The sequence below is a fragment of the Argentina anserina genome, chromosome 5, assembly GCF_933775445.1.
Source record: "Argentina anserina chromosome 5, drPotAnse1.1, whole genome shotgun sequence".
NCBI lineage: Eukaryota > Viridiplantae > Streptophyta > Magnoliopsida > Rosales > Rosaceae > Argentina > Argentina anserina.
Genome location: NC_065876.1, coordinates 26,917,158 through 26,941,332, shown reverse-complemented (window position 1 = coordinate 26,941,332; position 24,175 = coordinate 26,917,158). Strand labels below are relative to the sequence as shown.

The window sequence follows — 24,175 nt, the reverse complement described above, 5'->3', positions numbered from 1 at the left end:
TGATATGGGTGCAGCTAACTTCATCTCCTTTTTCCTAGGGATACATCTCATTTTTCTCTTATAGCTTAACCTAGGCCAATTCATCACTAACCCAAAATGCAGTATTGTTACACCAAACTAGTGAATTATTACGCACCCAAGAAGTCAGCGTAATAGTATTCATAGCAGTACTGCCAAGTCTAAAAAAACTGTCATCAACAAACTTGGAATTCCAACAAAGTGTGAAGTGTATGGAGTAAGGCATTGCTACAAGATACTGCCAGGCAATTAATCTATCCCTTGTAAATGTTGCCATCTTCTTCTTCTTCACTCTTCATCTGAGCTTTCATACCTCAATTGCCAACCTGAATTAACTTGCTAGAGAAAGTGAAAAAGCAAACAGGCACACATAGATAGCATTTGATTAACCATGGTCAATCTAACCAGACCCTTTTCAAAGGCTTCAACAGGTTTTAACTATTCAGTCCTCTCTGATTTCAGATTGAGCAACTTGGTACCACTCTTCTCTTACAAGTCTTACAAGTTACAAGTAACTGTAACCAGACTCGTGTCGGTGATTCCCTTTCCCACAAAACCCAGTTGGAAATTGTAGAGATTTCGCTCAAGTCTCCATCCATTTATTTACTGCCCCAATAACTCATCTTATAATCTCACATCATCCTATCTTTCTGCAGAACAAGAAAAACAAGTCACATACTTTAATGGAAGGGATGCAAATAATTTCACCAATCACCACCAATGCCATTAAAATTGTCATTATTAAACCACCCGTTTTTGACAGTTTTTTTTTTTTTTGGTTCTTCCAGTGGGGTTTGTGAGAGCTTCACACTCGTATCAATTTTAAAACCCTCATTACCTCCTTTGTTGTTTTTGCCTCTTTTCACTCTCTCTTTGGTTTTGTTTTCTCCTTTGTTGTTGTGTTGCAGATGGGTCTCGCTTTGTAGCCTTTCCTTTCATTTCCTTCTCCTTCTTATTCTCTCCTTTTCTTTTCCCGGCCCCCTGCTTCTTTCTCTGCGGATAACCCGGTGAGTGTTTTACATGATCCCAAATCCTGAAATCTAGAACAACCCACTTCTTAAGGGAGTAAGTTGTTTATGTCTTTTATAATGTATTCCATGTTTGATCTTTTCTGAATATAGCAGAGCTAAAGATAAAGCTGCAATCTTTATAGACTGTGTTAAGTTTGGCTGTAAATCAGAGAAGCTCCCTACTTCAGTTGCTGTCTCTCTGCTTTTGGTTCTTTTGTTCTTTCTTTACTTTCTTTACGTGATTAAAAATGAGCAATTTAGAGCTTAAATTTTCTGTCTTTACCTTATTTCCTCAGCTGGCAACTGGAGCTTTTTTGGGCCTTTCATATAGATCTGTGGAGAGTTGTTCATGCACTCAATGAACCCTTTGAACAGAAGACACTGATTTCTGGAGTTTGACTGGTGAGTCTCATTTTGTTTAAGCTCTCATTTAGACTAAATTCTATTTCTGTTGATGTTTTTCCTTTTGTTCTTTAAATTGTGGTGTTGTTCGTTACTGGATTATGCTAGATCTGCTTCAAGACTTTTGTTTTAAATTGATGTCTCAAAATGATTGATTACTCGGTTTTTCTTCTTTCTCCCCCAATTCTCTTTCTTTCTTCGTTAGAACCGAAGATAGTTGTTCTTCTTCATGTTTTTGTTTTGTTTATGTGGTCGGTGCTGGTATGAATTTTGTATTTGTGCCTTTTCTGTCTTATATTACTATTTAACTCCTATATGTTCACAGTTCTTGTTCTTGTTTTTCTAGTATGCCAAAGGGCATTTTGTTTTTCCTTCAGCAGTTGTCGATTACTGGAAAATAATCATGAATTTGTTTCTGCGAGATGCTCATGCTATATATCTGGTTGTGATGAATTCGTTGAACTTTTACATGAGATGTGCGCTGTGCGCAGAAACATTGTGACTTTTCTATTTTTACTGGTTCTGCTAAGCTGAGAAATTGATTAGTGTTTACTGGTTTCTCATTTTCTGGAGGTAAAATAGATGGAGGTGGAAAGTGTAGCAAGTGATTTTCGGCAATGGGATGAATTAATACCCGACGCATTGGGTCTAATCTTCAAAAATTTATCTCTTAAGGACATGCTGACAGTGATTCCAATGGTGTGCAAATCATGGGGTAAGGCAGTAATGGGGCCTTACTGCTGGCAAGAGATAGACATTGAAGAATGGAGTGACAGATGCCCGGAGCCTCAGCACCTCGATCGTATGATACAAATGCTGATTTCAAGAAGCTGTGGATCGCTCAGAAAGCTGTGTGTTTCAGGCCTAAAAAATGACATGATCTTCTCCTTCATTGCTGAACAGTAAGAAAGAATATTAAGTTCTTGTCATTGTTATACATTTCATTTTGCTGATTCATCACCATGTTGTCATATTGATCAATAAATGTTTTTATATTTCCCTGATGTGAGTCCTGTTTCTTTGTTTTGCAAGTTCTAATTCCCTTCAGACCTTGAGTCTGCCAAGAAGTGAAATAAGTGATTCGATAGTGGAACAAACAATTGGAAGGCTCTCTCACATCACTTTCTTGGATCTTAGCTACTGCGGAAAGATCGGTTTTCATGCTTTGGAAGTCATTGGAAACAACTGTAAATTGTTAGTGAAGTTGTTCCGGAACATGCATCCAGTAGATACAGTTGGCATGCCTATTGTGGATGATGAGGCCAATGCCATTGCGGCCACAATGCCTAGACTGAAGCACCTTGAGCTGGCATACCATGTCATTAGCACGCAGAGTGCTCTTCAGATACTCAAGAGCTGCACCGAGCTTGAGTTGTTGGATTTGAGAGGGTGTTGGGGTGTTAAGCTTGATGACGAGAAATACTTAGAGAAGAAGTTTCCCAAAGTGAAGGTTTTAGGGCCTCTTGTTGAGGATTGCTATGAGGGAAATGGGTGGGATGACAACTCGTATTACTCTGATGCTTCTTCCGAGTATTTAGCCTGGGAATTTGTGGATGATGATGAGGATTTCGATGATGATGGGAGTTTTGATGACATGTGGGATGGCGATGGAAGACTGGAGCAGCTTGAGTTGAGGTTCTATCAAGGAAACGAACATGAAACTGAAGGAGCGCTCGGTTGGCCTCCATCACCGTGAATTAGTACCTCCTAAATTGGCTGTCTTTCTCATTTGCAAACTGTTTGCTTCTCTCTGTTTCTTTAAGCAAAGTTGCCGGATGCTGTGGAACTTAATGTGTTGTATGGATCGTGTGTAATCTTTCAGTTGAAAAGGAAAAGCATGGTTTGTTATGACTTATGAGTAATGACGTTGTATTTGCTAGTAATATAGCTGTGTACAATTAGTTGAGTTTGCAGACATGGTGTGCTTTGCCTTATTAATTTGGAAATAAAAAGACTCGAAATAGAAAAGTTTTCATTCCCTCGAATTCTCTGAAGTATTCTATGGAGTCTAGTCTTTTCGTCAAATTCTCTGAAGGGTTCTATGCCTTGATGTCGTTGTGATAAACTGATATTATAGCAACATGACTCAATGTGGAAAACATGTACTCTCAGACTCTATGTAAAAATGCATGCTTCATTTTCCATATTAAAGACCATAAAATGCTGGGGGTCACATCATATGCATCTAATGCCAAATTGCCAACTAATTGGAAAGCTTGGCATGAGCTACTACTTAATTCTTCTTACTTCTTTAGCTCCTAGCCGCATCGATAATTTGAATACACCAGAAGCTTGTAGTTTAAATTCTGGCCTATACTTCTCTCCAATCTCTTTCATAGTCTCATTGATGTCCTTTTCCTCTCTTGTGTACTAGCCAGAACCTCCATATCCTAGTCCAAATGTTTTACCTCACCTTTTTGTTTTTTCTTCGTGAGAAAAAACAATTACAAGACAAAATTACGTAAACAACTCTCACTTGTATGATCCAAATGAAATATAAGACAGATGACGTGAAGAATATTTTGCTTTAATTTTTCAATTTTCTAGGTGGGCGTTTAGGCGACGTAGGCAGAGTCTGGACGGGCTCTTGAAGGGCTAGGCGGGCGTTTAGGCGGCCTAAACGCTGGAATCTTTGAATTGTTCTAAATTCAATAGCGAGGAATTGTGTACTGCATTACGCTTTCATTTTCATCATTCTAGGAAGAATCACTCTCCAACTTCTGAACGGCGAGGGCGATGTATATTCGAGTTGATACACAATTAGTGCATGAAGATGAAGACAGCATCTGGCTTTGGAACTAACCAATCAACAATCAACATAACTAGAGAACTCTTGCTGAATGCTTCCATCGGAGGTCCCTACTCACCCTTAAATCTTGAAATAGTACCAGCAGAATAATAGATGTGACAACATCCATCTTTGAGAAAGGGATCCTCAACAACAATTACAACAAGCTAGAAGTTTGTTATGGAGTAAAGAAAGAAGTGCATGCAGGAAGAAGTTGAAAATCATGAAAGAAAGCTTGATCATGCAGCCATACGAAGATGAATATATTGAACTCAAATGGAAACTAAATGATATCTCTTTTTGATCCTAACCTATATATCATAGTCAAATTACTGATAATCAAGGTTCTAAAAAACGCTAGGCGTTAATCGGGCGGACAGCTAAAAACCAGCGCCCAGAGGATTAATTGGGGATTAATCGGCCTAAAATCGAGGCGGCCAAGGGTCTCCGGGCGCCTAGGCGCCGCCTAGGCGGTCCTAGGCGGGGATTTTTAGAACATTGCTGATAATTAAAAATGTAATTAGCCCATCTGCATTACATCTATATCAGTGGCATCAGACAAAGATTTTTGTTAAACCTGAGCATAACATCTAATCATCTATACCAGCTGGGTGATTCGAGATATAAATTTCTTCTACTTGACCAAATGTGATATATATCCGACCACACTGTAATGATCCGACAACTGCATCCATTGTAGATTTTGTTTTTGTTTGTAGATATGCTTATATTTCATTATCATTCGTATCAATACCTATGGATTCTAGCTATTTATCTAGACTCTCACATGAGTGCATGTGAGTGTTATGCTAAGTCTTGGATCTTCCCCTATCCATATGCAGACTTGTTTGAGACTTGAGACGAGTGTTGGACCAAAATCTGAAAATCTTTAAACCATTTAAAATTAAAAGGGACCATGTTCTCATTCATCTTCATTCTCATGAACCACCCTGTGTGTGTGACACATTCCTAACCGTTCTTGGAAACAAGAAAATCCAAATTTTCAGCGATTGAAGCATAAGATATGGGCTATGAGCTTTAGCTGTCTATTTGGGCCTCGCGTCTCCTACTGAACTGCCAGACATTTTCTAGGTGCAGAATCATCACCTCCACAGAATATGCCTTTTCCATTTTTCTTCTGATCTTTGGAAAACAAATGCTCACATTTTTGTGTATAGCACGTCTACCGTGTGTTTTGGCCAAATATTCTCATATACGAGATAGTACGGCCGATATTAGATATTTGTTTCAGGATGAAATAATTGTGTATTATTAAATGATATGGGGGCCTATATATAGGCATTACAAGACCACAATCCCGTAGGATTCGGAGTCCTAATCTATTACGGAGATGCTAATCTATCTCCTAACAGGAAACCTATTAGGCTAAGACACACATAAGGGTAGAATAGTAATTCTCCCGGAACACTCCCCCTTGTGTCGCATGCCTAGGTTGCATGGTGCACATATCGTTGCCTCGGTAAAAACCTTGTCAAGCAAAACAAAAACCTCTTGGGTAAAACAAAAGCTTGATCGAAGGGAAAAAGAGCACAACGCACCGTCTACATTTGATAGCATCATGTGAGCTAGACTCCCCCTGAAGTCTACGAAACAACTCCCCCTGATTAGTGCCATAATCATGGAGTACAAAGAACAACGTATACAACGTTCATTACATGCTTCTCAAACGTAGTCTTGGGATAATGATTAATCATTAATCTAGCCACACATCCTTAGATCATCCATGCTATACTTAGCCAAACTTAGATCTTAGGAAACAAGATTGCATAACAACTCAAAACAAGAGTTTGCAATGAAAATCAGATTCTCGGGTAGAATGACATTTACTCACTTAAATGGCCATAACTTCTTCGTCAAAATAGGTATCAGCGAACCGTAAAATGTTCTGAAAAGTAGACACCCGTGTCCTTCCAGTGACATAAGGTTCACAACCTCATCCGATCGGAGCAGTTCACAATTCTCTGTCGAAGTTGACTGACTTGCAAATTTCCGGACAGGACTGTCCTACTTTGCTAAAACGGCCATAACTCACTCAATATGATAGCTATGAACGAATGGTTGATGTCCATGGAAAGTATACACATAGGCCTTTCCAACGGTACCAATTGCACCATATTTCATCGAGCGAGCTGTCTTGTAGGTCTCGTTGAAGTTGACATACGAAACTGGACAGATTTTGATTTGTCACATTTAATGTGTCTTTCGCGAAAAGAATGGGGGAATGGACCAATGAATGACTGATTTTGGTCTAAGACGGAACCGTACGCATCCTCTACGCTACCAGTGTCGACTGCTACACCAAGGCGTACGTTGATGTTGCTGGAGCTGCTGGCGGCGTTGGTGTGGATAGGATTTGTGTTGGTTCACTGAGTGTAGAACTAAACTCATGTCAAAGAAGCAATGCAAGTCCAATGACAATGCATAGGCGCATAGCTAATCACGTCATAATGAAAGCAATAGTGTCCCAACAACACTAACATGTATGAATGTATAGCTCATTGAATCTCTTCATCATCTATACTTAGACGGAATAGAGAATCAAGAATTAGCTTCATATGAACACATATGGGTATGAGTTCTTGCAACCGATTGTACTACGTTCTCTCGAACGTCGCAATCTGATTACATAAGCTCTTCGTGGTCTGGAGGCATTTAAAGTCCCTCGGGCACTCTCATATCTGCGTCAAGATCCCTTTACAGATATTCTATGACCACTATCATATGCTGCAAATCAGTTTTCATGGACACTACTACTGATCAAGTAGCGGAAAGCAATTATGTCCATAACGAGAGAATATAACTCATCGTAGTCAATACTAGGATAATGAGACAATCTTTGCGCCATAAGTCCTGCATATATCGCATGACTTCATCTTTCTCATTACACTTACGAACAACGACCAACATAACAAGTCTAGTTCAGCCTGTATTGATTCTTTCCACTTCGGTCAAGTTGCTCATCGTTGATGCTTTACAACGAAATAAGAGCATAAGGGAATACATCATCAATCATGGGAGATCAATACATTAAACACACGCGCGCGCTGTATACGATCAATTCGTGAGATTTCTATTCTTCTCTAACATCAACAAAAGGAGTCTGTAGCGTCCCACAGAAACTTAGTTGATACACATGTTTAGAGAATATCTCTTGATGATGGGCGAAATACTTGTGCCTACGCACTTCGCTTCTTTCTAGTTTTGATTCTAGAGAATAATGGTCTCCCCCTCATCTAGGCAGGAGCCAAGACCGAAGCTATGACCCTTACTAGTCCATCTTTGCGTTTGCCACCCTTGTTTTGTGGTGCAATGCCACGGGCGCCGACAACACCACAGCGTACGATGGTGCCATCGCCGGCTTCCTTCCCACTGTCAGGGATGGTGCCAACGGTGCTAGGACCAGGTCATATGAAATTCTCTCATATTCTGAGAGTTCCGACCTTACCGGCACATCACAGCATTTATGTGCGATCTCGTCACTTTCGCAATATCGGTAAAGTCATTAAGCATCGAATCTTTGACTTTCTGGAGGTCGATAATGCGTTGCACATTTGCTCACTTTGAGTAGTGCGGGATCTTAGTGAGACATAGTGCCACACCACGTCAATTCTTGGCGTTAAAACCAGAATGGGAGCATTCCATATCTCCCCCTAACGACGGGAAATATGTCTCATCAAAGTGACCGTCTGCTAATATCGCAGGATAGAGATCAACGGTTGTAGATTGGAAATAGCGGACAAGTGTTGGTGATTCATAAATCATAACCAACCAGAATACTTAATCGTTTCAAGTAGACCCATTGAGATAACTACAATAGAGGCACATAAATAACTTTAACCAAATAGGCGTTAGTGAAAAGAACGTTGTGATCGTATCCAGTGACCATCTGGTACGCACTAAACACTTGGCAAGTTGTGGGTCTGAAACGAATAAGTGTCGCTGCATGCAACATCATTACATATCCCCATGCAAAAATCGGCAGGTTAGTACCCATAACCAAGTCCGAGCTCTGCTAGATCGTGCGGTGAATGAACATGAGGAATAATATGTTCAACGACGATCCTAGTAGATATGCAAAAAGAAATCATCAAAGTCGTGGAGGTGAACTCTCCAATGGTATCCATTCAAATAGATTTGAGAGGATAGGAAGGGTGGTGAGCCCTTAGTATGATGATCATAGCTAAAAACTTTAACGAATGCAGCGTTTCTTGTGGAAAGCAAAGCGACGTGTGACCAACGCGTCGATGCTCTTAACCTATGCCATAAAAATACCGAAAAATGTCCGTATTCGGTTGGATAGGGTCCACTAATGTCACCTTAAATACTTTGTAAGAATGGAATGTTCTCGGTTGGAGCCTTAGCAAATAAGGACTTCCTTGAAATCTAGCAAAAGAACAAGCTTTGCAAAATGAGCGATTGGCATCAGAGATTGTCATGGAGGCATTAGAAGACACGGGAGGCATCACAAGCTCCTGTGAAGGAGGGGATGCCACCACCGACGGCCTTAATGCCATGGAGCCGCCGAAATAGGCAGGCTCGGCCTCACCGTGTGGAGCATGGGTGAGGTGGTCCTCCAATCGCTTCGTGAACATGAAAAATAGATGATAATGTGAATTTCAAAGAACTCGAATCATCATATCTTGTTCAAAATGACCAAAAAATACGATCATGTCAAAACCGAGAAGACAGTAAAACCGAACCCATGAGTTACATAAAGCTACTGCTACAGGCAAGCAAAACGATGTCTACAGGCTAACAAAGCTACTGTCGAAGCTTGAAAAAGATACTGTCAATGAAATCTGACAGATTTATTCCTCTCCATTCTTAACACAAATATCAAGATGAAAATCCATCATTGGCATGTATGACCTTTAAAACTTAGCAAGGCACGAAGATATACAACACAATCTCCGCACGAGATCCGTAAAACAACTACCTGCGCCGTAGGACAGTGTGGGTGGTTACGCAATTAGCAAGACACTCGATTTCACGGCGGGACATTCCCAAAATGAAGATTAAGAGAGTCAACAACGCGGTGAACTTCTCTACACAATACGCCGTAGGATATTGTAAGAGAGGGGATTAAAACAAATGGCAATCCCATCGAATGTATCACATGGCAATAGAACTACATTCTTCAACTCAAGAGTTGGAAAAACATGGTATTGGAGCAGTTGAATACCAAACAATTACGGTGGAAAACCTTCCATTTGGTGCGGGTGGTCACCAATAATAATAAAATCATTTGAGCTATGAAACGACTTGGAGAAAACCGGAAAATTAACTGGAAAACCATGTCAAATTAACTCAAAACCGGGTGAAATTTGGACTGGGAATACGTGACAGCAAGAACTGCTGAAATATGCGGAAAACATGACGAGAAACGACGGAAAAAAAAAAACGTCGGAAAAACTCGTCGGAAGCCGGCGGCACCGATTGCCGGAAATCCGGCCGGCGGTGGCCGGACCTGGCCGGTATGGAGGCCGTAACTTCAAGTCCGACAGGGAACGCCGTCCGGAACCGGATGGCGGTGCCGGAAACGCCGGCAAATGGCCGGAAGGCGGCGAATACGCCGGTAAAACGCCGGAAAACGTTCCGGAAACTCCGGAACAGTAACCGGAAAAAACGACGTCAATTTTGACGTTCCGAGGTCCGTTTTCCAAATTTCAAAGTCCAAAATCACAATGTAGTGCTATTGGGGTCTCATGTAACCCAAAAGCGGCCAATTTAAAAACCACGTGAGTTGTAAACGTTGACCATGCATGCTAAGCCAAGGCAAATAAAATTCTCACAAGTCCAAGAAAGACGAGAAATTTTATAGAATATGCCAATATTTAATACAACACAAACAAGCTTCCAATTCCAATAGACGACTTAGGATAAAGTCGAGCAATAATCATGGCAATGCCAACGTCATACTTGAAAAATAGTAAGCAGAAGACATAGTCAAAATAGAGTGACTAATCAAAAGTCCGTAGCAACAAAATCTTGCATATCGGATTGGGCGGAGCCTTAGCCTGAGGCTCAAAAATGTTTGCTTACTTGAGAATGGAATAATGTTACTTTTCCATCTCCAAAATTCCCTCAAGAAATAGATACAGGTGCCAAAAATGGCATGCGTTTCTTGGATGTGGAGTATGCATCAAAGTCAACTCTGATAATACAACGTCATAGACGTTCATTAAATCACTTTAAGTGTGTCCCATAGAATTTTTTATTTTTGGGATCTTTTGTCAGCAAATAGTGCTGCATCAGAGTAATGAATCAACTCAAATAAATGAGTACGTAGACCTTGGGATTATCGTTTATAGCCATGAGTTTAAGAAAACTCAAACATTCAAATAACAGTCGCGATGGCGATGCATCCATAAGAAACGAGGGTTGTATAGGTTTCGAATAATCGAAATATTCAAGTATGTAACCGGAATTAGAAGGGTTGTGATGTATATGGTCACAAAATAATCGATGCATATCGGCGATTCTCATGATCGCACCCAAAACAGCGGTGCACTCAGGCGACCACACGAAATCGATATCTTCCTTTTTAAATAATAACGTGACTCCCCCAGGACCGTCACACGAAAAATGTCGACCAAGAGGGGAATCATATCCCTCTTTGGTCTCATCGGCGTTATAAGAAAGGCCGGAAAAGAAGACATGAAAAAGGCTAATAGCGCCCGATAATTTATATATATATCTTCAAAAGCAGCAACTTTAAGAAAAACATACTTGTTGGTCTGCCAAATAGACCGCATATAAGTAAATTGCTCTGCAAATCGATCGTCATGCATGAAGTTGCTTGTTGAATTCCTTTTCGATCTTCGTTCGATGACATAAAAATCTTGGGAGGATACGATCAGAATCGTATATAGATGGCAAAAGTATCGTCCATCTCGGCATGAATGTCATCACCATAGTACGACGAGTAATCACTTTTCCTATGCAAGCACGCGAAACAGAGTTAGAAAACGAAAACGTGCAAATAAATGATTTAATAAGCAATAGGAAAAGAAAAAGGAAAAAAGAGAAATAGTTTAAAGGCCCAAAAGGGTAGAGAAGACGGGAGTAGCTTCTCTTGAGCGAAGAGTTTGCTTGTGCAGTTCGCGTTCATTGCGTATATATGCGGGAGGAGCAATTTTGAATCCTGTGATGCGGGGTTTGTCGGGGCAAAAAGATGTTTTTGCGGAGCGAATGCGGAGGATACCCTGCGGGGCTGCGTGCAGGGGCAGCAGGGGGGGTCGCAGGGGCTGCAGGGCAGGGCAGCGTGCGGGGCTGCGAGGGCAGCATGCAGGGGCAGCGTGCAGGGGCAGCGTGCAGGGGCTGCGCGCAGGGGCTGCGCGCGGGGCTGCGATGCGGCGGCTGCAGGAGGTGCGCCGGCGAGGAGATGCCGGAGCTTGGAATCGACGGCGGCCGGCGGAGGAGAGAGAGAGAAAAAAAAATAGGACTCTAAAAGTTCAGGGTTTTAGAGCAACGTGCTGATAACGTGTTTCAGGATGAAATAATTGTGTATTATTGAATGATATGGGGGCCTATATATAGGCATTACAAAACCACAATCCCGTAGGATTCGGAGTCCTAATCTATTACGGAGATGCTAATCTATCTCCTAACAGGAAACCTATTAGGCTAAGACACACATAAGGGTAGAATAGTAATTCTTCCGGAACAATATTATTATTTTTTATCTCACTCACAATCTAATAACGGTCGCACGATATTATGATGTATTGATGTATATAATTTTTCCTTATATTTAACGGATTGCAATATTGCATGTAACATTGTTTGCACTTTTTCCACATTCAACTTAATGACGGATCACTCCATAAATTGTCATTGAGTTTTTTTGTCAACAACGTGCAACTGTTGTTTTCAACTAAGAAAAATGGATAATTTTGATAAGTATCTCTAAGTTTTTACCTTTTTTTTAAGGCATAACACCTAGCCGAAGCTATGTGACACCAATGTATTATTAGATAGAAAATTATTAGGGAAGGGGGGCGGGGGGACATAGAGCCAATACCTCATGCTACAGTAGAAATGTCACACATATCCTTGAATATATTAGAAGACATCAATGCTATAGTAGAAGACATCAATGCAACACTCCTTTTACATTAACATAGGAGAAAATTGTGTCTACGACTTCTCTTTACTAATGAATCGCTCTATAAATTGGGTCTAATTTTCTGTTGTGAATCACGCAATAAATTGTCTATAATTTCTTTCGTTACAAAACAACCATACATTACTCTGACAATATCTCGTGCAACCAAGTAGAAATTTTCTATGTCTCACTCAATGATGGATCAATCCATTAAACTGATTAAAGGTACGTAATGCTTATGTTACAAGACAATAATACATTGCTTGAATATATTGCGTGCAACCGTACGTACTGAAAATTGTCGTGTTTCACTCAATGATCGATCAATCCATAAAATGCCTTTACGTTACAAGGTAAAAATAGGACATTGCTTTGATCATATTGCGTGAAACCGCATATCAATTTGTTGTGTTTCTCTCAATGATAGACCACTCCATTATTTTTCTTTAATTTCTTACAACATTAGACAAAAAAAATCCGTTGTTTTGATCATTTTGTCGTGTTTCATTCAATGATGGAACATTACATAGATTATCTCTACTATGTTTTATTACGAAGGATGGCGAATGTTGAGTTGTCTAAATATATCTTGTGCAACCCTGTTGCAAAAATTTCGCCGTAATTTCTTGGGTTACAAAACAACAGTACTTAATTGCTCTAACAAAATTGTGTGCAACCATGTTGTAGTTTTCTTGTTTCGTTGAATGACAGATCACTCCATTTTTTCCCATAAATTATCTCTAATTTCTTCCGTTACAAGACAATAGTACACTGCGTGCAACTGTGTGAAAATTTGTTGAGTTTCACTCAATGATGGATCGCTCCATAAATTGTCTCTATGTAACTCGTTTCGTTACAAAACAATCTTTGTTATTGTATGATAGTATCCCGTGCGACCGTGCAATTTTATCGTGTTCCACCTCAATGGAGGATCACTTCATAAAGACGTTTATGATTTCGTTCGTTACAAAAGAAAAATACATTGCATTAACTGTATCGCATGCAACCTCACACTGATTTTGTCACATTTGTGTCCGACTCAATAATTGTCTCTAATTTATTTCGTTCCAAACTAAGATTACATTTCGTTTGATCATTACAAGTTACTTAGTACTTCATTACTCCGATAACATATCTTTATTCTCTAATCATTGTCGTTTTCCTTTCACACCATTTTCCCCCTTCCCAGCTCACGCTCTAAATAGGGCTCGAACGCAGGAATGCCTCCCTACTTACCACCATACCAAACACACAAATACCTCTATGCTCCGATAGTTCTCCACATTGTTAAAGTCCGTTATAAGTTACACAATTCAAGTCTCACATTACATATGAGTCATAAAAGCCTTTGTTTACTTTATTATATCTTAACAATTTTATTTAAAAAAAAATTAACTGTCCTGGGTTGTTTTTTATCATTTCCAAAGTTGGACCAACCGCATATGTAATCTACGTCACAATGACTCACCAACTCCCTCCTTGTCAGTCCCAAACCTCTAGAATTTGAGAACTCTTGCGCGAGAAACCTGGGCAAGTGCCACGTCATGCTGCCAAGTAGCAGCACACGTGTCAGGTCATCGAGGGGGTTTGCTGCGTTTGCAAATTGGGGTTAGGAGAGAGAGAGAGAGAGAGATGACAGTAGGGTGGTGCACGAAGTGGAACTAGGTTGGTGGGTGACTTCGACGTAATCTCACCCTCTCTAGTTCTATGGCTTGGGCTCAGAAGCTCGGCTGGCTCTCTCAATATATACTCATTTGAAGTTTCTTTAGAAAATTTGACCCCAAAAAAGAATGTTTCTTTGGAAATGAAAAAAAAAACCGTCAAACAAAACAAAAAACAAAAGAAATTTAACGATTAGAGAGTTATTATAAATATAATCATTTTAAACTAGCATGTTATTTGTTCTGACTGCATACAATGAATTATATTAGCTGATATGACAATGATTATATTTGCTAATATTGTAATTATGAATTAAGTGTCAGATTCTTTATTAATTTTTAAATTATCATAAATAGCATTTGAACAAGAGAACTTAGTCATGTACTGAATATGATAAAACTATCAATATCATAAATGGGTAACCAAAATGGAATAATGGATGAAAAACACAATTGTACTCCACAATAGTTCAATTCGTAATTTTTCTTCTCTTATATTATTTTATACGAAAAGAACACGAGTCTAATATTAGTATTAACTATTAAGAATCAAAAACATTTTAATTGCTCCGCAGCCCTAGTCATTACAATATTAGAAACGTAAGTATGAACTAGTTAGTTCGAACTAAGTAACCGTAAGATCAATGATTTAGTAAAAAGATGGAAACGAATTCGGCTCAGCTTCCCCGGCGGCTTCTGATCACCAGCCACCTACTTCAACCCATCCGAGTGATCGGATTTGAGTAGGTGCATGCATACGTTTACATCACCTTCTCCCAAGCAATTGACTTTGCCAAGGAATTGTTGAACCCCTTGAAATTCCAAAACCACCCCTCCAAACCCTTAAAATCCCCAAAACTAACCCCACGCTCTGTCTCCAACCTGGTCTCAGAGCTTTCTCAACTACCCACCACCGAGTCCTCTGCCTCCTTATAAAACCCTCCTCCTCTGTCCCTCATTCTCTTCCCAGGTACCCTCTGAGATTCTCTACCCCATCTCATTTCGTACCCTCAATCAAACCCAATAAGGTTCATCAACAATGGCTCTCACTACTATCTCATCCAAATCGGCCTTTATTCAAACCCAGTTGCCCTCCGTAGCTCCCCAGCCTTCTCTCCCCGGCCGGCGGCCCAGCATCGTCGCCGTCCACGCAGCCGAGCCGGCCAAGAACCCGGCTGTGTCGACGAAGCAACAGCCGGCGCCATCAACTGCGGCGTCCAATGGCTCGACCAGCCGGATTAATGCGGCGCCGGGGAAATGGAATTTGGAGTCGTGGAAATCCAAGAAGGCGCTGCAGCTGCCGGAGTACCCGAATAAAGAGGTTTTTGAAGATGTGCTCCGGACGCTGGACTCTTTCCCGCCGATCGTCTTCGCCGGCGAGGCTCGGAGTCTAGAGGAGCGGATCGCTGAGGCGTCGATGGGGAACGCGTTTCTTCTTCAAGGTGGGGATTGTGCTGAGAGCTTTAAGGAGTTTAATGCCAACAACATTCGAGACACGTTCCGAATTCTGCTCCAGATGGGCGTCGTTCTTATGTTCGGCGGCCAAATGCCGGTTATTAAGGTTTAATTTCATACCGGCAAATGTGTTTTACATCGGTGTGTTGTGTTTTTTAGTTCTTGATTGAAACTTAAGTTGCTGTCGGGTTTTGTTGTTGTCGTTATTAGGTGGGGAGGATGGCGGGTCAGTTTGCGAAGCCGAGATCGGACCCGTTTGAGGAGAAGGATGGTGTGAAGCTGCCGAGTTACAGAGGGGACAATGTGAACGGGGACGCGTTTGATTCAAAGTCAAGGACTCCGGACCCTGAGAGACTGATCAGAGCCTACTGTCAATCGGCGGCGACTCTCAATCTTCTCAGGGCTTTCGCAACCGGTGGTTACGCGGCTATGCAGAGGGTTACCCAGTGGAACTTGGATTTCACTGAGCAGAGCGAGCAGGGAGATAGGTAATTTTTTTTTATATTTTTTACTATAAGGTGAAAAACATCGGTAAATTTCAGATCTTTTGTGTGGGTCAGAGATTGATCTAGTTGCATAATCTCAGTCGTGACCGCTGTCTTCCCTGTTTGTTTTGTTATGCAATCTTCGAGTATATTCTTCATTTTTATGCTAAAAGACCCGATTCACTTTCTTTTTATATGTTTCATGTGATTGCTGATGAATTTTGGGACCACTGTTTATTCTATGAGTGGGTGGGTGGATAATGATGCATGCTAGATATCATTGCCATGGTGTTTTGATTTGTTCATCATAATAATCCCAATGTCAAATTTCCTGTTGAGGTCGTAGCAACTCATCCAAGTTGGTGGCTAATAATAGTATCTTTGGAAGAATCAGATTAATTTGATATTAACCAAACTGTTGCCTACTATTTGTATTATAGGAAGAATCATTTTCATTTTAAGCAAAAAATTGTTGGGTTTTGCCGTGTTAGGACTTGGAAATCTATCATTATAAATGGAATATCATGTTTATGATGAATTTGGAATGGTCAGTTCACTTGGACCTAACATGTTGAATCATTTTGAGCACCAAAACCTCAAACGTTTGTGGTGTACCAAAGTTTGGATTTTAATTTTGTTAGGCTTGGTACCAAAATTATACCCCATAACAAGTTTAATGTGATCTTTGAATGGCAGGTACCGAGAACTAGCTCACCGGGTTGATGAGGCCCTTGGATTTATGACTGCAGCTGGGCTCACAGTCGACCATCCTATTATGACAACCACTGAGTTCTGGACATCGCATGAGTGCTTGCTCTTGCCTTATGAGCAATCGCTCACTAGGTTGGACTCAACTTCTGGGCTCTACTATGATTGCTCTGCTCATATGCTTTGGGTCGGTGAGCGAACCAGGCAACTGGATGGCGCCCATATTGAGTTCCTTAGAGGTGTTGCTAATCCCCTTGGAATCAAGGTAATTTAAGTTTACTCTCATACTAAGCTTGTTCTTTTTTCCTTTTTAGGTTTTTCTTTTTGTTTATTTTTGTTTTTGAGAAATGTATGAATCACATGTTATGAAAAACTGAGGGCATATGCAAAATTTATTTGGAAAATTCTTTTGGTCAGAATTTCTAAAATTGGCTATCTAGAAATGGAAGATAGATCTTATCTAACTTTCAGCTTAGTAATGCTACTGAAGTGCATTCTGTTAAGTTATGGCTGATTTATATTTTGTTTTCTTAATTGCTCATTACAATGTTACGCAAGCTAATTGTGGTGGTGGAGACTGATAAATGATTATTCTTTGTGACGCAGGTGAGTGATAAAATGGATCCCAATGAGCTTGTTAAGCTTATTGAAATTTTGAATCCTCAAAACAAGGCCGGGAGGATAACGGTGATCACAAGGATGGGAGCGGAAAACATGAGGGTCAAACTGCCTCATCTTATTAGGGCAGTCCGTCGGGCAGGACAGATTGTCACATGGGTTAGCGACCCTATGCATGGTAACACCATCAAGGCTCCATGTGGTCTCAAGACACGCCCTTTTGATGCCATAAGGGTATGTACACATCTCATACCAATTTTTCATTCTTCAGTTATTTTTGGTCCATGACTCTCACATAGGTTGGAAAGGGTAGGTAGATATCAAATCATCAGTGGGTAATTGTTCCTTAATACTATAAATTTTAAAATAAATCAAGAACTAAACATCTTTTGGGTAAACCATGATATATAGACAATGAGCTAAAGTAGGAAATTAAAGATATCTATCTGTGAACATATTGCATCCATGCAATAAGAAGCAAGTAATAAATTCTGTAGAAGACTAGCAAATTTAATAGCCATGTAACTCCATATAGAATTGATTTTGCATGCACATTTTGTTTCCATATGCCCGTGTTTTTGGTTACTTATTGTGGTTTCCATATTTTACCATTGCGATTCAATTTTGAGAAAGACAATACTAGTCTTCATTACATCCCCTGGGCAAAATATACATTGTGAACAAATTGGCTTATCTCTCTTTAGTTACTTAATCACTGTCACCAATTAGTGCCAAAATTAATGGAACACCAGTTTTCTGGTTATCATCCAGTAGACTCCACATTGTTGAACATTTCTAGAAGTTTGTTGAGGTGGGGCAACCAGCTCAAGCGTCCCGTATGGTGGGCATGCTATAGCTTGAAACAAAGCTTTTTATATCTTATGTAAATGTCTCAGTGTAGTAGGTGGGAAAGGGACGACTTGTTAGAAGTGTTAGGTAGAATAGTTTGTAAGGAAATACGAGAGAAGTTTATAATTTTGTTTGGGGAGACCGGCAAAGGTAGTGGATAATATATATTGGCGAAGATGTTTGAAAAGTAATCTTTGGTTTGTGAGTGTCCTAAAATGGTCCATTTTGTGCATCATCTGATATTCATTTAGTAAAAACCAGAATTTTATCTTCTTAACTTTTTGTGCAATGATTTCCATGAGGCCATTAAAATTTTTGTTACTTTGGTTGGTTGGATTTTGCTTTACATACCTGATTATCTGTTTCATAGGACGATAATTGTCAATATCAATGTGGGAATTAGAATTACTTAAATGAATATCAATCCCTCACCTGCATTCAAAGTTCTAACTTTATTATTTTCGCTGTTCAGGCTGAGGTCAGAGCATTCTTTGACGTCCATGACCAAGAAGGAAGCCACCCAGGTGGTGTTCACCTAGAGATGACTGGCCAGAATGTGACTGAATGCATTGGAGGATCACGGACTGTGACATTCGACGACCTTAGCTCGCGCTACCATACTCACTGTGACCCAAGGTTGAATGCCTCCCAATCTCTTGAGCTCGCCTTCATTATTGCTGAGCGTCTGAGGAGACGAAGAATTAAGTCGCAACAATCCGTAGCCTCTTTAGGTCTGTAGAATGGTTCAAGGCCCAAGCCGTGTGTTTGTCTTGTTATTTTTTTGTTTCTTTAAGGTGTTAGTGGCTGTGTTAATATGTCACTCTTGTTATAGAGGTAATATGCCTTCTGTGTGTTGTATCGTGTATACTGGAAGTTATGTGGTTTGAGACTTTGAAGGGAAAGAGAAATAAATGAAAAGACTGAATTAAGAAGTGGTGTCTAGTATTTTTAAATATGTGATGCTCTAGTAATGTGATGATGTGCTACGGCTACCATTACCAGGTGCTGCGTATCATAATATATATAGCCCTGTGTTCGACACTTAAAAAAAAGTTTTTTTTCCATAAATTATAAACGTTAATCATCAATCTTATGATTCTTATCACTTTGTTTTTCAAGCGAATATAAGGATCAAAATCGCGTGTGATTTTATGGAATGCTTGCGAATGACTCCGTCGCCTCCTTTTGTAGATTAATGTTTCAATTTTTTATCAGAGTTCCGCGAGTATATGAACTCAAGTGAGCAGGCACGGTATAAAGTTTATTCCGGAATGCTTTTAGTGTATAAAATGGAATGAGAATACCACAAACAGAACAATAAGTAGCAATCGGAGCTAGCTTGACAATGACATGTTAATAATTTGAGCTAGACAAGGGAAGGAAAATTATTTCAGCTAATATTACTCTGCGTTAGCAGGTCAGCATTCTCTCCTGAATTTTGAATTTTCCGGTTATGAAATGTGAAATCAGCGTTCCAGAGAAATATATCGAATTCTGATCTGTGTTTATACGCGGTGTGATGTATATATTTTGTGACGAATACTCGAAGAGCCACTGCGGTAGAGTATATGCCAATGGCAATCTCGTGTACAAAGGCTCCTTTGTTGTGATTTAAGTGCTGGGAGAATGTGTCGTTCGAGTGGGACGAGCCTGGCAAAAAAAAATCAGTATCTTGCTTTATAATTGCTACTACAGTACACATACAATTCTGGAAACATCACGATAATATTTTATCGATTCAGACTCCGAACTTTTTTTCTTCTGTCAAATCTTCCAAGTCGATAAGTAGACTTGAATATCTTCCTGAGGGAACGAAAACCATCTCGGACGGCTGGAACAGAAGCAAGCAAAATACTTGGTCTAACAATCCATGCTTCTCCGTCAAGCATAATGACAGTGGCAATAGAAAACACAACCATCATGGAAGCAATTCCTCTCGATTGTACTCATTCTATGCCTCTGACCTTTGTTATTTAGTTATCTCTTCCATGTTTTCTTCTTTCAGTTCTTTGTTCTGGTTTCATTATGTCTTCTAGTTTCTGATATATATGTATATTGGTAAGATAATTTTCTTCTTCTTAAATAATCAAAATTCCTCAAATAAAAACTCTTATATTTTTCTTCCCTCTATCTATTAATTTTGAAATTGCAAGTATGGGTTACTGAGATTCAATCTAATCAATTTGAAAAGAAAAAAAATGTTGTTTTTTCTAATGTCTTTGATTTTCATAATATTATTCTATTTGCATTCACACTCATTTTTATTTTTAAAAATTCATTAACATTTACAGTTTACATGGTTGTAGCAATAATCTTTTTTTGCCTATGATCAAATTTAAAGCCCACCCCATGTCCAAATCATGGATCTGGCACTGCTAGTAAGTATATAAATTGCAGTTTAGTTAGTTCATCCATATATGCTTTTCAAAGTACTATCAAGTGTAAGGGAGCCTATTCGGTGCTCTATCGGTGTGTAGACACCCGAGCAACGTTGATTACATGGTCGACACGTGGTTTTTCTGATTTTTGTATTAAATTAATGCTTTGTTCAATTTTCCATGTTTACCCTTTTTGTAATCACGACAAAAGAATGAGAAAGACGGAGGCGATGTTCTACGTGGAGACGTACCAGTGGTACCACCCGATTCAAGCCGGAAGCATCGACGACACTGACACTCTCCCTCACGATAGCGCCGTTTACGGAGCCTGGCTTTGCTCCTCCGCCTCCCTTTATGACCCTTCCGGAGATCCCAAGCTCATCGGCAACCCTACTGCACTTTCTTCGTTGGGCGCCTCTCACTATTGTGACCGGTGCGTCTCTGTTTTTCTCTATTGCTTCCATGATGGTTGTGTTTTCTATTGCCACTGTCATTATGCTTGACGGAACACACATTTCGCCAGGTTATGAGCAAGCATGGTCTAGTCAAGAACTGGCATTTGGTTAGGCATATTGTGACCGGTGCGTCGCGTGGCTGTGCATTTGTTGAATTTGAAACCGAGACGGTTGCCTCCATCTTCAATAGTACAGCGCCAGATTGTGTTTTGAACAGACACAAACAATGGGTGGAATTCATCTTCGTCTTCTTCTTCTTCTTCTTTGTTGTACGTAGGTGTATCAAAAGAGGAGCTTCCTCTATCTTTCATCTGATGATATATGCTTTGTCCCTCCACTCTTCCAGACTTAAATCTCGAGAAGAAACCCAAAGAGAGAGAGAGAGAGAGAGATTGAATGATTGATTGATGTTATTTCACTATGTTTAATTTTTTTAGAAACTTTTCTTTATGGCGATCTTACCCTTCTTTTATTTAGATTAATTATTATTTCACTTGGGCTTTATAGGATTAAGTGGTTTGATGGTTGCCAATGAAAAATTACCTAAATTGATAGGGGTATATTAACTCAGGATTCGAAGGACCCTTAGTCTTTTGGAGTTCAGTAATAGCGTACTTGATAAATCTACAATGACAAAAACATCCAAATTTACCACAATCTACCAAGAATAATATGATAAGATGAAGGATCCACGAGGTTATTATCATTTAGTTAGGTTAATATTAACCTAGTAATATTTATCTTATTTTGTTAGAAACTGAGTATAATATATAATAGATAGATAAAATTAATCATTTGATATCTAGATCGTAAAAAAACAAGGATAAGAACTTAAGAAGTTTGTTGCACTCACAGTCGTATTTATCTTTGCAAATGTGTGAGTCGTGTTCCACTCAAAAATGCACAACGCATACGAGCCAACTTTAACACACCAGATGCATTGTACTCTCTGAATACAGCCATGCCCACGAAGGGGCAATGCATCAGCAAATCCCTCGCCAATCATACGTATGCAGAGTGAATGCCAAAGAAACACGCAGCAATTAGTTAATAATACGAGGATAAGTACTCTTATTATCTGATTTTATATTTCTTATCAAAAAGAAAAAAAGAAATCTTACCAAACGCTTTGATCGAATTAAACAATAATAAAACTGCACCGCCATTGGGTGATTTGGGTCCGGCGAGCTCTTCAAGGGGAGTTATGCGATAGAGATAGTGAGCCAATTCCCATTTGTTCCAACGAAGAGCCTCGACAATTGGAATAACGTCATCCGGAGGTGCGGGAATGCCGATAGGTTGGGATTAACTTCAGCCATGCATGTGGCCATTTCCATCACGTCTTCATCCCTGAAACGTTTGATAGCGGAACTCAAAGCTGTATAACCACGTCTATTTCTTCCAGAGCCTTTGGCTTCATAACTTACATTAACTTGTTTACATTATGCACATGTCGATTTCTTACCGCTAGGTAAAGAGCATTGGAACCCTCGTTATTTTTGGATTCCAAACCATCTTGTGTCATGAACGGTACCAATTCTTTCACAATCTCCACATATTCGTTCTTTACCCTTCAGCATTTTGGATCTCCAAAATACTATCAAGTCTCTTCCCGTGTTGTTCAACCATGTTTTTGGCCCATTCCATGAGCATTTCTTCACTAACCCCTAAAGTTACACCGAGAGCAGTTGTAAATCTTCAGCGGCTTCTGATTCCAGAACTTCTTGTCTCATTTGCAGCAAAAATAGCATCAATCCTTTGATGACATTTAAATGTCCTTTTCGGGCTGCAACATGAAAAGCAGTATCTCGGCAGCCGTTTGTTGGATCTACTGCAGCTATTGCACCACACGGATTATCTAGCTGCTTATTTGCTTCATCCCAATCACCATTCCGTACCTTGGTTCTAAACGGTTCATACTTTTTAAAGTCGTACTCACATATATTATTCCCACCTGCGAATGCATTAAGTTTGTAATTAGATAAGGGATTCCACACACATCCAAGACTCAAACCAACTTAACTAGTTGTTACATAATGATATCAGTTTTTTTAATCTTCCAAATTTTTTGACCCTGTGCCGCTGCACACTTGGCACAGCCGACGGGCCGGGCCTGCTTTGTTGTTCTCTCTACAGAGTAAGAACTATATTCCATGATCTCTAGTAACTATAAGGACTCAACTGCCTCAAGGCTCAATGGGAACATCCGCAGAGCCTCCTCTAATGAGCAGTATGAATTCCAACTTCTTTCATATTCAAATGATACTGTGAATTCTTATTGTTTTATTAATTGATTGGTAATTCCTTACATTTCTACCTAATTTTCATGTGAACTTTATACTGTTTTAATTTGACATTGATATGGACATAAACTAAATGTTAAATGTGTGTGGGGATCTATTACTTGGTCTTGAGACTCTTTTCTATCGTTGAGTAATAGACATTAGCTTATAGTGTCGTTTGAAGTTTTCATTCTTTGATGCAGAGAGAATTTACAACCTATGTAACACCAATCTATGAGAATTATAGCTTTCTGGCATGTATGATTCTAACAATAACCAGATTTTTGTTACACTCAGGAAAGAGAAACAAAGAAGAGAATGGATGCTAACTCCTTCCCCATTTGGGCATGGAAAATACAAGGCCATAATGATGGAGCAACTCCACTGCCACTCTCCTCTGCTGCAACATCATCATGATTCCCTTCTTCAACTACACCATCATCAGCTGCCGTCCCTCCACTTCATTTCCCCAACACATCATTTCTCCAACGTCACTTTTCACCATCTGCAAAGACAAGGTAGAGTAAATGAAAATAAAATTTCTACAGAACTATGTTTAATATGTATGATTTTGTAAGTTTGTGAGCTGTGACTTTGTGTATCTAATAGAGTTATTTTTGATTTTCACGATTATGTGAAGAAACATGAATTTGATGCAAGGGAAAAGTTACAGCAGGATATTAGGTAGGATGTCAACAATCTCTTCAATTTATCAAATTTTCTTCAATTCTCGATCATATGTCAATATTCTTTTTTAGTGTTTGTTGGTTTGTTTATGCATGATTTTTTTGGCAAGAGCAATTGCTGAGGGGTTTGTCATTGCGTTGGGGGGTCTTCAATGTGTAGTTTATTGACTTTGTAAATTTTGCTAAAGTACAGGTATATAGACAAGTATTGTACTTGGTAACTTGTACATAAGAATTTGAATGTAATACAAA

The 24,175-nt window shown here is 39.6% G+C and overlaps 3 protein-coding genes across 6 annotated transcripts in view; 2 read left to right on the top strand and 1 right to left on the bottom strand.

Annotated features, from left to right (window-relative positions):
• The window catches only part of LOC126796238 (14-3-3 protein 7-like), a 294,280-nt gene that overhangs the window by 257,018 nt on the left and 13,087 nt on the right, over window positions 1-24,175 (bottom strand). The window lies entirely within an intron of this gene.
• LOC126796229 (F-box protein FBW2-like) lies at window positions 664-3,357 on the top strand. Of its 4 annotated transcripts, none has more exons than XM_050522999.1 (4): window positions 664-1,025; window positions 1,325-1,430; window positions 2,013-2,332; window positions 2,463-3,357. In XM_050522999.1, exons 3-4 carry the CDS (start codon window positions 2,013-2,015, stop codon window positions 3,124-3,126), a joined length of 984 nt encoding a protein of 327 aa, XP_050378956.1. In that variant the 5' UTR covers window positions 664-1,025; window positions 1,325-1,430; the 3' UTR covers window positions 3,127-3,357. The 4 variants fall into 4 exon arrangements, with proteins under 4 accessions (XP_050378956.1, XP_050378954.1, XP_050378955.1 ...); XM_050522997.1 differs by having other exon boundaries at window positions 1,325-1,431; window positions 1,903-2,332; XM_050522998.1 differs by having other exon boundaries at window positions 664-1,083.
• Window positions 14,929-19,036, top strand: LOC126796224 (phospho-2-dehydro-3-deoxyheptonate aldolase 1, chloroplastic-like). Its single transcript, XM_050522989.1, has 5 exons — window positions 14,929-15,568; window positions 15,673-15,950; window positions 16,644-16,920; window positions 17,262-17,507; window positions 18,595-19,036. Exons 1-5 carry the CDS (start codon window positions 15,047-15,049, stop codon window positions 18,859-18,861), a joined length of 1,590 nt encoding a protein of 529 aa, XP_050378946.1. The 5' UTR covers window positions 14,929-15,046; the 3' UTR covers window positions 18,862-19,036.